Genomic DNA, 12,245 nt, shown 5'->3' with positions numbered 1-12,245 from the left:
TCGAGCCGTAGCTGCACCGGACGGGTGCCATAAGTCCTTATGGTGCTGCCGTTCGCGGCCCGTAGGGGGGGACCCGGCGCCCTGCTGCGGGTGTCGGAACTCGTCGGAGGTAAGACGCTGATCTCGGCACCGGTGTCGACCAAAAACCGGCGTCCCGACTGTTTGTCCCAGACATACAGGAGGCTATCCCGAAGGCCAGCCGTCGTAGCCATCAGCGACGGCTGGCCCTGGCGTTGCCCGTGGAATTGGCAGGGCGGGCGACAGCGGCGGGCATCTGCGCCCCACCGCTGGTGGTAGAAACACCAGCGTTCGTTGGGCTCCACAACCCGGCCTCTGGGTTTAGCGGGCTCTGCGGCCGGGCCTGGACTGGTTTGCTGCTGGGAGCGTGGCCGGGTGATCTGTGCGATGGGCGCCCCACTCACCTTCTTGGCATTCCACAGCGCGTCCGCCCGGGCTGCCACCTTCCGGGGGTCGCTGAAATCCGCGTCGGACAGCAGCAGGCGTATGTCCTCGGGCAGCTGCTCCAGGAATGCCTGCTCAAACATGAGGCAGGGCGTGTGTCCGTCGGCCAGAGACAACATCTCATTCATCAAAGCCGATGGAGGCCTGTCTCCCAAGCCATCCAGGTGCAGTAAGCGGGCAGCTCGCTCGCGGCGGGAGAGCCCGAAAGTCCTTATGAGCAGGGCTTTGAATTCCGTGTACTTGCCGTCTGCCGGGGGAGACTGTACGAACTCCGCAACCTGGGCCGCTGTGTCCTGGTCGAGGGAGCTCACCACGTAGTAGTAACGGGTGTCCTCTGAGGTTATTTGCCGAACATGGAATTGGGCTTCTGCTTGCTGAAACCATAGGTGAGGTTGTAGCGTCCAGAAGCTTGGCAGCTTCAAGGAAACCGCGTTAACAAACGCAGCGTCTGCCATCTCCGGTCCAAAAAAACGGTTGGACCGTCGGGGTCACCAATGTAGCGATGTGCTACGCGCAGCGCTGAAATTACGACACGGAGTCGGTAAACTGCAACCACGGAATAAGTTTATTTCACAAACACAGTCTTGCTTAAAAGCCTGTCTCCCCCCACTCGAAACTTGGAGAGGCACGTAACTGAAACTCCCTGAGGCTATGTATCTTTGTCTCTGGCTCTGGCTAATTGTCAGCCGGTTCGAGTGTGCTAGTAATTGGGTCGCCACAGAATCCCTTTTTTTTTAAACTCTGCCTGATCCAGTATCTGGCACATCGTATTATATCATACACTAATGCTCTGCCTGGGTTTGGCTCTGGAGTGGGATTGAACCCCAACTTTCGGGCCTCTTGATTAAGCAGATGAGTCTTGTACTCAAATAAAAACAAAAATAAATTGCTGGAGACACTCATCAGGTTAGTCAGGATCTACGGCAACAGTAACGGGTTTAATATTTCATGTTGCAGAATTTTCTGTTTTCTGATGGATGGCATCTTCAGTTTTTTTTGCTTTTCAATTCAGCCAATGCACTCTTGGGTTTAAGAATGAGAGGTGAATGTGAACCATATAAAATTTTGTTTGGGGCCTGGCAGTCTGGATGCAGGAATGATGTTTATCTTGTTTGGAGTACCCGGACTCAGGAGAAAGAGTGTCATATAAACCGGTCAGCCAGTCAGGACAGAGATGAACAGAAATCCCTTCGCTCAGGGAGTAGTAAGTCTTTGGAATTCTCTGTGTAAGGGGTCAGTGGAAGCTCAGTCATCCAGTATATTTGAGATGGAAGATTTTTGCATATTTAAGGAATCAACGAGTTTTGGGATTCGTGCTGAAAAATGGTGTTGAGGTAGAAGATCAGCCATCATCTTATTGAACGGTGGAAGAGGAAAGAGCGGCTGAATAGCTTACTTCTCCTGCTCCTGCTCTGTGTGTTCATGATAAATAGTAGTCAAATATGGAATTAACATGGCTCTCAGGTTTGAATGCATACAGTCAAACAGGTGGAAACAGGCCCTCCGGTCCACTGACTCCCTGCCAACCATCAGGTACCCATTTACACTAAAAACATTTCACCATCCACACGTTCCCTGCTGCTCTGCAAGATTCTACCACTCGCCTACGTACGTACGAAAGGCAATTTGCAGTGGCCGATTACCTTCCCAAACTGCAAGTCTTCTGGATATGGGAAGAATCCCACTGTGACAATATAGCTCATAATTGACTCAGGTAGTTGTGGGCCACGCTGTAACTGTAAGCACAGAGCTAGGATGGATGAAAATTAAAGAAAAATTGCAGGTGCTTGGAAATATGAAGCAGAAAAAGCTGAAAACACTCAGGTCCATGGAACCCATAGCAAGTGGGAATAAAAAGGATCATTTTTTCTGGTTGGCTGCCAGTGACTAGTGGTGTTCTGTAGAGGTTAGTGTTTGGGGCTGCTTCTTTTTATGCTGTATATTGATGGTTTAGACGATGGAGTAGATGGCATCTTGTGGAACTAAGGACTGATGCTAGACTAAGATTGTTTGAACAGCTGGAAAATTGATTAAAATACAGAACCTCTTAATTTCCAGCTGAGCCCAAGATGGAAAGAGACAAATGGATTTGGATGCAGAGGACAGGAACTCAGATTTCTGGACCAGTCATTTAATGAGTCCCATGAACCAGACGGGTTAACTGATTAACCCAATGGGACTTTAAACCAATAATTAGAAGGGAAGAAGGGATGAAAATAAAGCCAACCCGAGATGTAGAGTAATCTTGAGCAACAATCTGTTGGAGGAACGCAGCAGGTGTATCTTGAGTTCTATGGAGAGGGGATGGTTATGAATGTGGAAGGAATTGTTGACATTTCAGGTCAAAACCCTGCATTGGGACTAGAAACATTGTTTTATGAAGGCCCATGTGTCAAACGATTCCTTTAAAACCAATCTACCAGCACCCTTCAAGGAATTATATATCTGTACTGCCATATCCCTCTGTTCTTCCACTTTCCCCACTGCCCTACCCTTCACTGTGTAATTCCTATCCTGGTTATTCCTCCCAAAGTGCAACACCTCACACTTGTCTGCATTTAGTTCTATCTGCCACTTTTCAGCCCACTTTCCCAATGGTCCAGATCCTGCTGCAAGCTTTGATAGTCTTCCTCAATGTCCACTGCACCCCCACTCCCGGTGTCATCCGCAAATTTGCTGATCCTGTTTACTGCATTATCATCCAGATTGTTAATACAAATGACAAACAACAACAGATCCACCACCGGTCCCTGCGGCACACCACTAGTCACAGGCCTCTACTCGAGCGCAAGCATCTACTACCACGGTTGTCATCACCTCCTGAACGGCAAATGACTGAACCTACTTGACCAGCCTCCTCTGCAGGGTTTTGTCAAAGACCTTGCTAATGTCCAAGTATACAACATCCACTTTCATGGTAACCTCCTCAAAAAACTGTAGGATTGGTTAGATATGACCTACCACTCACAAAGCCAAAATCATAGTCCTGTCTATCTTAATACTTATATATCCGGTCCCTTAAAATACTTCCAGTAATTTACCCACTACGGATATCAGACTCACTGGCCTATAATTTCCTGGCTTATTCTTAGAGCCTTTCTTGAACAACTCTGAGCGATATTAGCTGTCCTGCAGTCCTCCAGCGATTTCTACACTTGTCTCCCACAAAGTCTGAGGGGACACCTTGTCAGGCCCTAGGAACCTACTCAACAAAGTTTGTCTCAAGACAGCAAGCATCTTCTCCCCTGTAATCTGTATATGGTCCATGACCTCAATGTTGTCTTGCCTCTGTTCGATAGACTCTGTGTCCGTCTCCCGAGTAAATACACATGCAAAAAAATCCATTAAAGATCTCTCCCATCTCTCTCAACCTCACGCACAGATGATCATGCTGATCCTTAGGTGGACTATTTTTGTCCCTTGCTATCCTTTCGCTCTTAATATATCAGTAGAAGCCCTTGGGATTCTCCTTCAGCTTATTTGCCAGCGCAACCTCATGTCTCCTTTTCGCCCTCCTGATTTCCCTCTTTAATTCAGTGAAACTGGATAGGCTGGATTTGGTTTTGCTGGAATGAAGGTGTGACATGATAGAAGTCTATAAAATTATGAGAGGAATAGATAGGGTTGCCAGCCGGCGCCTGTTTTCTCTGGTGGGGATGTCTAAACGCAGATGGCAGAGGTTTAAGGTAAGAGGGAGAACATTTAAAGGAGATCTGAGGGGTAAGTTTTTTCACACAGAAGGCTGGTTTATGTCAGAGGAGGTGGTGGAGGCAGAACAGGAACAACAGTTAAGGATAGGTGCGTGAATGAGCAAGGCATAAAGGGATTAGTGTTGATAGGCCTGATTGTCAGCACAGATGTAGTGGACCAAAGAGCCTGCTTCTTTGCTGCACAACTGGCCGAATGGCCTAATTCTGTCTGTACGTCTTATGGTCTTGTAGAATGAGGATAAGAGGGCAAATGGATCAGCCATGATGAAATGGTGGCACAGAATCAATGGGCTGAATGGCCTAATTCTTATGGTCTATTGCAAAGTAGTTTTGCATATTCAGAAAATATAATTAAAGTGCTACACATGAAGCTATTACCATGATTAATGCTCATGGGATTGTGGTTAATATATGAGCCTAGCCAGACATTTGAATAAATATTTAGGAATAAATAAGTACTTAGGAATCAGAATGGAGCTTATAGAGTTGCCACAAAATTAAAAACATGGGTTTTGATTGTTTACAATCTATGTCACTAAATTAACAGAGGAAACCAAGAATAATGTTTTCAGGTTTGCAGATGATAAATGTGGGATACGGTAATGGGTGGCAAGTTGGGCTGCTGCTAAGGTATTAAAAAGGTATACACAACACACAGGAGGCTGTGGAGTCTGCTGGAAGAACTCAGTGGATCAAGCAGCATCTGCAGTGGGGAGAGCTGTTGTTAACATTTCAGGTGAAAACCCTACAGCAGGACTGAGGAGATGTCCAGTATAAAGAGGAGAGGGGAAGTGGTGAGATGGGTGGGTACCAGAGCTAAATGGGGGACCAAGGGGAGGTGAAGGATGACAGGCAGATTGAGCCAGGTAATGGAGTAAGTTCACTGAAGTGTGTACAATTCTTGGTTAACGTAACCAGGTTGACCTGAAAGATTCTTTTCTGTGAATGCAAAGTTGAGAACTTGTGGTCAAGACTTAGTGGGCCAATTTGGTTTGAGATACAAGGTTCACGGAATTTTAAAGCTTTGGATTTTTTTCTACTGGAGTGAAGGACAATAACTTGTTGAATTTATTCAGGAGTGGGCTGATAGATTTTTGAGCACGAAGGAAAAGGAGAAAGGACTGGAGTTATAAGACCAGCATTAATTTGAAAAGAGAGCACATGCCCTTGCATTAAATCTGTTACCAATTCTGATGCCCTTGTGATCTTAGTTTGTACTCTGTGGCCTGGTTTAAAGCCCTTGAGGTGGTAGATCACAGTGACAGTGTCTCTTCAATCTCAGTTGGAATCTTACTATTAAGTGGGTGGTATTGCCACATGGAATAATGGTGTGTGTGGAAGTTGGCCCTTGAATCCACATGGACTGGTTGGCTGTTACTCCTGTAAAGTTAAGCCTGCAACAGACAGATTGGTGAGGAGAGGAGATCAGTTTAGCGTTCCTCGTCCCAAAACATTAATTGAAAATGCAGCAAGAGAACCCTGCAGACAATGAAAATCGGAAATAAATAAAGGCAACCATAATTGTTCAGCTGGTTAGGCAATGTCTGTGGAAAGAGAAGGGTGAATTAGAAGGGAGGTTAGTTTTCAGTAGCAGAGAGGATGGGGGAAGAGATGGACAGAACAGAGAAAGCATTAATGATGGGGTGAGATTATTGGAGCAATTAGAAGCAGATTATGCTTTTGTCTGTTTATGCATTGCAGATAGCGGGGTTGTGGGACCCATCCAGCACATAAGACTATATTGAGGGAGAGAAAAAATGAATAAAAGTCACAGATTGACAATTTGCAAAACAGAGTGAAAGAGCAAGTTACTGAAAGTTGGAGAAATGAGTCCGAAAGACAGAAGTTGGGGTGTTACACATAAAAGAGCTGGAGGAACTCGGTGGGTGAGGCAGCGTCTATGCAGGAAAATGAACTATTAATGTTTTGGATCAAGATCCTTCATCAGTCTTGAGTTCCTCCAGCTCCTTGTGTCTTGGTCCAAATTTCCAGCTTGTGCAGTCTCTTGTGTCTCCAGAAGATGTGTTATTGCTCAAGCCAGTGTGGGTTCTCAATCTATCATTCTGGAAGGCAGCAGGCAGGCAGATCCAAGTGGCAGTGAAATGAAGAAAAAAATCAACAGGCAACTAGAAGCTCAGGGTCAGTCCTGTGGACTGAATGCAGAAATTGCACAAATTAATCGCCAATCAGGGTCAGTCCTGTGGACTGAATGTAGAGATTGCACAAAGTGATCACCAATCAGGGTCAGTCCTGTGGACCGAATGTAGAGATTGCACAAAGTAATCGCCCAATCAGGGTCAGTCCTGTGGACTGAATGCAGAGATTGCACAAAGTGATCACCAATCAGGGTCAGTCCTGTGGACTGAATGCAGAGATTGCACAAAGTGATCGCCCAATCAGGGTCAGTCTGTGGACTGAATGCAGAGATTGCACAAAGTGATCGCCCAATCAGGGTCAGTCCTGTGGACCGAATGCAGGGATTGCACAAAGTAATCGCCCAATCAGGGTCAGTCCTGTGGACCGAATGCAGGGATTGCACAAAGTAATCGCCCAATCAGGGTCAGTCCTGTGGACTGAATGCAGAGATTGCACAAAGTGATCGCCCAATCAGGGTCAGTCCTGTGGACCGAATGCAGAGATTGCACAAAGTGATCGCCCAATCAGGGTCAGTCCTGTGGACCGAATGCAGAGATTGCACAAAGTGATCGCCCAATCAGGGTCAGTCCTGTGGACCGAATGCAGAGATTGCACAAAGTGATCGCCCAATCAGGGTCAGTCCTGTGGACCGAATGCAGAGATTGCACAAAGTGATCGCCCAATCAGGGTCAGTCCTGTGGACCGAATGCAGAGATTGCACAAAGTGATCGCCCAATCAGGGTCAGTCCTGTGGACCGAATGCAGAGATTGCACAAAGTGATCGCCCAATCAGGGTCAGTCCTGTGGACCGAATGCAGAGATTGCACAAAGTGATCGCCCAATCAGGGTCAGTCCTGTGGACCGAATGCAGAGATTGCACAAAGTGATCGCCCAATCAGGGTCAGTCCTGTGGACCGAATGCAGAGATTGCACAAAGTGATCGCCCAATCAGGGTCAGTCCTGTGGACCGAATGCAGAGATTGCACAAAGTGATCGCCCAATCAGGGTCAGTCCTGTGGACCGAATGCAGAGATTGCACAAAGTGATCGCCCAATCAGGGTCAGTCCTGTGGACCGAATGCAGAGATTGCACAAAGTGATCGCCCAATCAGGGTCAGTCCTGTGGACCGAATGCAGAGATTGCACAAAGTGATCGCCCAATCAGGGTCAGTCCTGTGGACCGAATGCAGAGATTGCACAAAGTGATCGCCCAATCAGGGTCAGTCCTGTGGACCGAATGCAGAGATTGCACAAAGTGATCGCCCAATCAGGGTCAGTCCTGTGGACCGAATGTAGAGATTGCACAAAGTGATCGCCCAATCAGGGTCAGTCCTGTGGACTGAATGTAGAGATTGCACAAAGTGATCGCCCAATCAGGGTCAGTCCTGTGGACTGAATGCAGGGATTGCACAAAGTAATCGCCCAATCAGGGTCAGTCCTGTGGACCGAATGTAGAGATTGCACAAAGTGATCGCCCAATCAGGGTCAGTCCTGTGGACTGAATGTAGAGATTGCACAAAGTGATCGCCCAATCAGGGTCAGTCCTGTGGACTGAATGCAGAGATTGCACAAAGTGATCGCCCAATCTGCAGTGTAAAGAAAATGACATTTATGAAATCTGAATGCAGCATGCTAGTTTTAAATTTTGTTGGCTGATGCATGTGCAGCAAATTTTCCCTCAGTGTGGAGAGGTGGCAAAAGAGTGCAAAGGGGGAAAATGATGGGCATGTGGGAGACAATAAGATGCAGGGGTGCAGGAAAATTAGAAAGGAGTGAACAGGACTGTTGGGATTGCCCCTCGGGAGACAGCAGAGACCAGATTGCTCAAGAGACCTCCTCCATTCTAGTGATGCAAGTAAGACACGGGATGAAATTGTACCCAGCTGACATTCACAGGCAGGGACACAGAACTAGTGGTTCATGTATGATCTTGTGTGAATTTAGACTCACTTACAGCAGCAAGTCTTCACATGGAAGTGGCTGGTAACTAGATCACGGCTGACAGCTCTGCTTTTCTGTTTTGTTAATTTTTGGTAGGGCAACATGTGAGCTGATTTGAGAACTGGGTAACGTTTTGGAAGTGCAGAAGCTGAGTGTGTTGACCCTGTGTTTTTGATCCCTGCACAGAGGAAGTGGAAGAGGAGATGGAAAATGGAGAGCTGCAGGAACTTTCTGAGAACGAGCGGCACCAGCTGAAGCACCGCGAGCTCTTCCTGTCACGGCAGCTGGAGTCCCTACCAGCAACCCACATCAGGTAACTGGGGAGAGGGCAAGCAGGAGGGCTCTCTGTAGGTCTCAGCCCTGTGAACTGATGGTCTGCATCCCAGAGTGCTCAAGGAATTAGCCCAAGAAATAGTGGATGCATTAGTGATAATTTTTCAAAACTCCTTAGATTCTGGATTAGTTCCTGAGGATTGGAGGGTGGCTAATGTAACCCCACTTTTTAAAAAAAGGAGGGAGAGAGAAACCGGGGAATTATAGACCGGTTAGTCTGACATCGGTGGTGGGGAAAATGCTAGAGTCGGTTATCAAAGATGTGATAACAACACATTTGGAAAGAGGTGAAATCATCGGACAAAGTCAGCATGGATTTGTGAAAGGAAAATCATGTCTGACGAATCTTATAGAATTTTTTGAAGATGTAACTAGTAGAGTGGATAGGGGAGAGCCAGTGGATGTGGTATATTTAGATTTTTAAAAGGCTTTTGACAAGGTCCCATACAGGAGATTAGTGTGCAAACTTAAAGCACACGGTATTGGGGGTATGGTATTGATGTGGATAGAGAATTGGTTGGCAGACAGGAAGCAAAGAGTGGGAGTAAACGGGACCTTTTCAGAATGGCAGGCGGTGACTAGTGGGGTACCGCAAGGCTCTGTGCTGGGACCCCAGTTGTTTACAATATATATTAATGATTTAGACGAAGGAATTAAATGCAGCATCTCCAAGTTTGCGGATGACACGAAGCTGGGCGGCGGTGTTAGCTGTGAGGAGGATGCTAAGAGGATGCAGGGTGACTTGGATAGGTTAGGTGAATGGGCAGATTCATGGCAGATGCAATTTAATGTGGATAAATGTGAGGTTATCCACTTTGGTTGCAAGAACAGGAAAACAAATTATTATCTGAACGGTGGCCGATTAGGAAAAGGGGAGATGCAACGAGACCTGGGTGTCATTGTACACCAGTCATTGAAGGTGGGCATGTAGGTACAGCAGGCGGTGAAAAAGGCAAATGGTATGTTGGCATTCATAGCAAAAGGATTTGAGTACAGGAGCAGGGAGGTTCTACTGCAATTGTACAAGGCCTTGGTGAGATTGCACCTAGAATATTGTGTGCAGTTTTGGTTCCCTAATCTGAGGAAAGACATTCTTGCCATAGAGAGAGTACAGAGAAGGTTCACCAGATTGATTCCTGGGATGGCAGGACTTTCATCTGAAGAAAGACTGGATCGACTAGGCTTATACTCACTGGAATTTAGAAGACTGAGGGGGGATCTTATTGAAACGTATAAAATTCTAAAGGGATTGGACAGGCTAGATGCAGGAAGATTGTTTCCGATGTTGGGGAAGTCCAGAACGAGGGGTCACAGTTTAAGGATAAAGGGGAAGCCTTTTAGGACCGAGGTGAGGAAAAACTTCTTCACACAGAGAGTGGTGAATCTGTGGAATTCTCTGCCACAGGAAACAGTTGAAGCCATTCATTGGCTATATTTAAGAGGAAGTTAGATATGGCCCTTGTGGCTAAAGGGATCAGGAGGTATGGAGAGAAAGCAGGTACAGGTTGGATGATCAGCCATGATCATACTGAATGGCAGTGCAGGCTCGAAGGGCCGAATGGCCTACTCCTGCACCTATTTTCTGTGTTTCTGTTGAGATACAGTATATCAGGCAAGAGGGGGTAGAAAAAACAACAAATTTCAGTTTGGTGACAAGCCATTGATTTGAAACATTAACCCTGACTTGAGAATCTCCTCTGCTTCCCATTTTCCTTTTGCATTTCCAGCATCTGTAGTTCTTTTGATTTTATTTTAGCCCCAGAGATCTGATGCTGAGCAGCTGTGTGTTGTGTCAGGATCTTGGTAATAATGAACAACACTACCATGTGATTGCAAAAAACTATCTGGCTGTGTGTTTATCCCCCTGCTGTAGTTGCTTTATACTTATCATGGCGAGGCTAAGTACAGTTCCAGTGGCATATTTCAGTTTGCTGACGATTCAGCATATTAGAGGGAGAATGAATCTCGTTGAACGGTGCCACAACAATCACCTCTTACTCAACATCAGCAAAACCAGAGAGCTGATTATTGACTGCAGGAGGAAGAAGGGGTTTTGGAGGTGGAGAGGGTTAGTAACTTTAAATTCCCTGGCATTATCATATCAGTGGATCTGTCCTAGGACCAGCATGTAACTGCCTTTACAAAGAAAACATGGCAGTGTCTTTACTTTTGTAGAAGTTTGTGAAGATTCAGCAAATCATCTAAAACTTTGACAAGTTTCTATAGATGCACAGTGGAGAGTATCCTGACTGGTTGTTACATGGCCTGGCGTGGAAACACCAATACCCAAGAACAGAAAGCCCACAAAAGGTGGTGGATACAGCCCAGTCCTTCACAGGAAAAACCCTTCCCATCATTGAGCACTGGAGTGCTGTCATGAGAAAGCAGCATTAATCATCGAGGACCTCCACCATCTAGGCCATGCTCTCTTCTTACTGCTGTCATCGGGAAGGAAGTACAGAAGCTTTGGGTCTCATACCACCAGGTTCAGGAACAGTTATTACCCTTCAACAATCAAGCTTCTGAACCAGTATGGATAACTTCACTCACCCCAACACTAAATAAATTCCACAATGTTTGGACCCACTTTCAACGATTCTGCAACTCGTGTTCTCAGTATTATTGACTTACTATGATTATTTATTAGCAACATGAGTGAATCTGCAGATGCTGGAAATAAATAAAAAACACAAAATGCTGGCAGAACTCAGCAGGCCAGACAGCATCTATGGGTTCTCTTTCTCTCTCTTTTTTCCCCCCTCACTATAATCTCCCCCCAGCCCTACCTTTCTTTCTCTTTTATTTCCCATAATTCTCCACCTTCCCCCTAGCCCATTTCCCTCCAGCCTATCACTTCCCAGCTCTCTACTTTATCCCTCCCCCCACTTCTTATCCCCCATCGACCATCCCATGTTACTTCACTCCTGATGAAGGGTTTCGGCCCAAAACGTCGTTATTACCTCCTCCCATAGATGCTGTCTGGCCTGCTGAGTTCTGCCAGCATTTTGTGTTTTTTATGATTATTTATTAGTTTTTTTTTGTACTTGCACAGCTTATCTTATTTTGCACATTGGTTGTTTGTCAGCCGTAGTTTTTCACTGATTCAATTGTATTTCTTTGTTCTGTTGTGAATGTCTACAAGAAAATGAATTTCAGGGTAATATTTGGTAACATACGTACCTTGATAATAAATTTACTTTGAACTTCGATTCACAAAATCTTTCAGGAGGAAATCTGCCAAACTCATTTTGCCTGACCTATCCTGACTCAGGAGTCTCAGCAGTGTATTGATGTTTGACAGGTGTCTATATTGGCCCAACAATTCATTCCATGGTTCCAAAAGTGCTCTGTCAAAGAGGGAAAAGAAACTCAGAAGTGACGTTGACCTAGGCTGTTTGTCAACCTACACTGCACCCTCTGTAACTACTTTACAATTTTCTGCACAAAAAGCTGGAGGCAGTCAGCAGGACGGGCAGCATCTATGAAGAGAATTGGCAAAATTCCACTGGTCCCAGTCACCTCATGACTTTCCCCTTCTCCCCCACCTTCTTTAACTGTTTACCACCCACATACTCCTCCCACTGGTTCCCCTCCCTACCTCCTTCCCTTTACTCCATGGTCCACTGTCCTCTCCAATTAAATTCAGCTCTTTTCTCCTCCACCC

At 46.1% G+C, this 12,245-nt stretch overlaps 1 protein-coding gene across 2 annotated transcripts in view; it reads left to right on the top strand.

Annotated features, from left to right (window-relative positions):
- LOC140725199 (metastasis-associated protein MTA1-like) overlaps nucleotides 1–12,245 on the top strand; it is a 161,178-nt gene that overhangs the window by 28,714 nt on the left and 120,219 nt on the right. For both annotated transcript variants that reach the window (XM_073040336.1, XM_073040337.1), the window contains exon 4: nucleotides 8,435–8,561. In XM_073040336.1, the coding sequence (XP_072896437.1) occupies nucleotides 8,435–8,561 (127 nt within the window). The remainder of the gene's footprint in view (nucleotides 1–8,434; nucleotides 8,562–12,245) is intronic.

The sequence above is a fragment of the Hemitrygon akajei genome, chromosome 3 (genome assembly GCF_048418815.1).
Source record: "Hemitrygon akajei chromosome 3, sHemAka1.3, whole genome shotgun sequence".
Taxonomy (NCBI): Eukaryota; Metazoa; Chordata; class Chondrichthyes; order Myliobatiformes; family Dasyatidae; genus Hemitrygon; species Hemitrygon akajei.
This window is presented reverse-complemented; position numbering and strand designations above follow the sequence as displayed.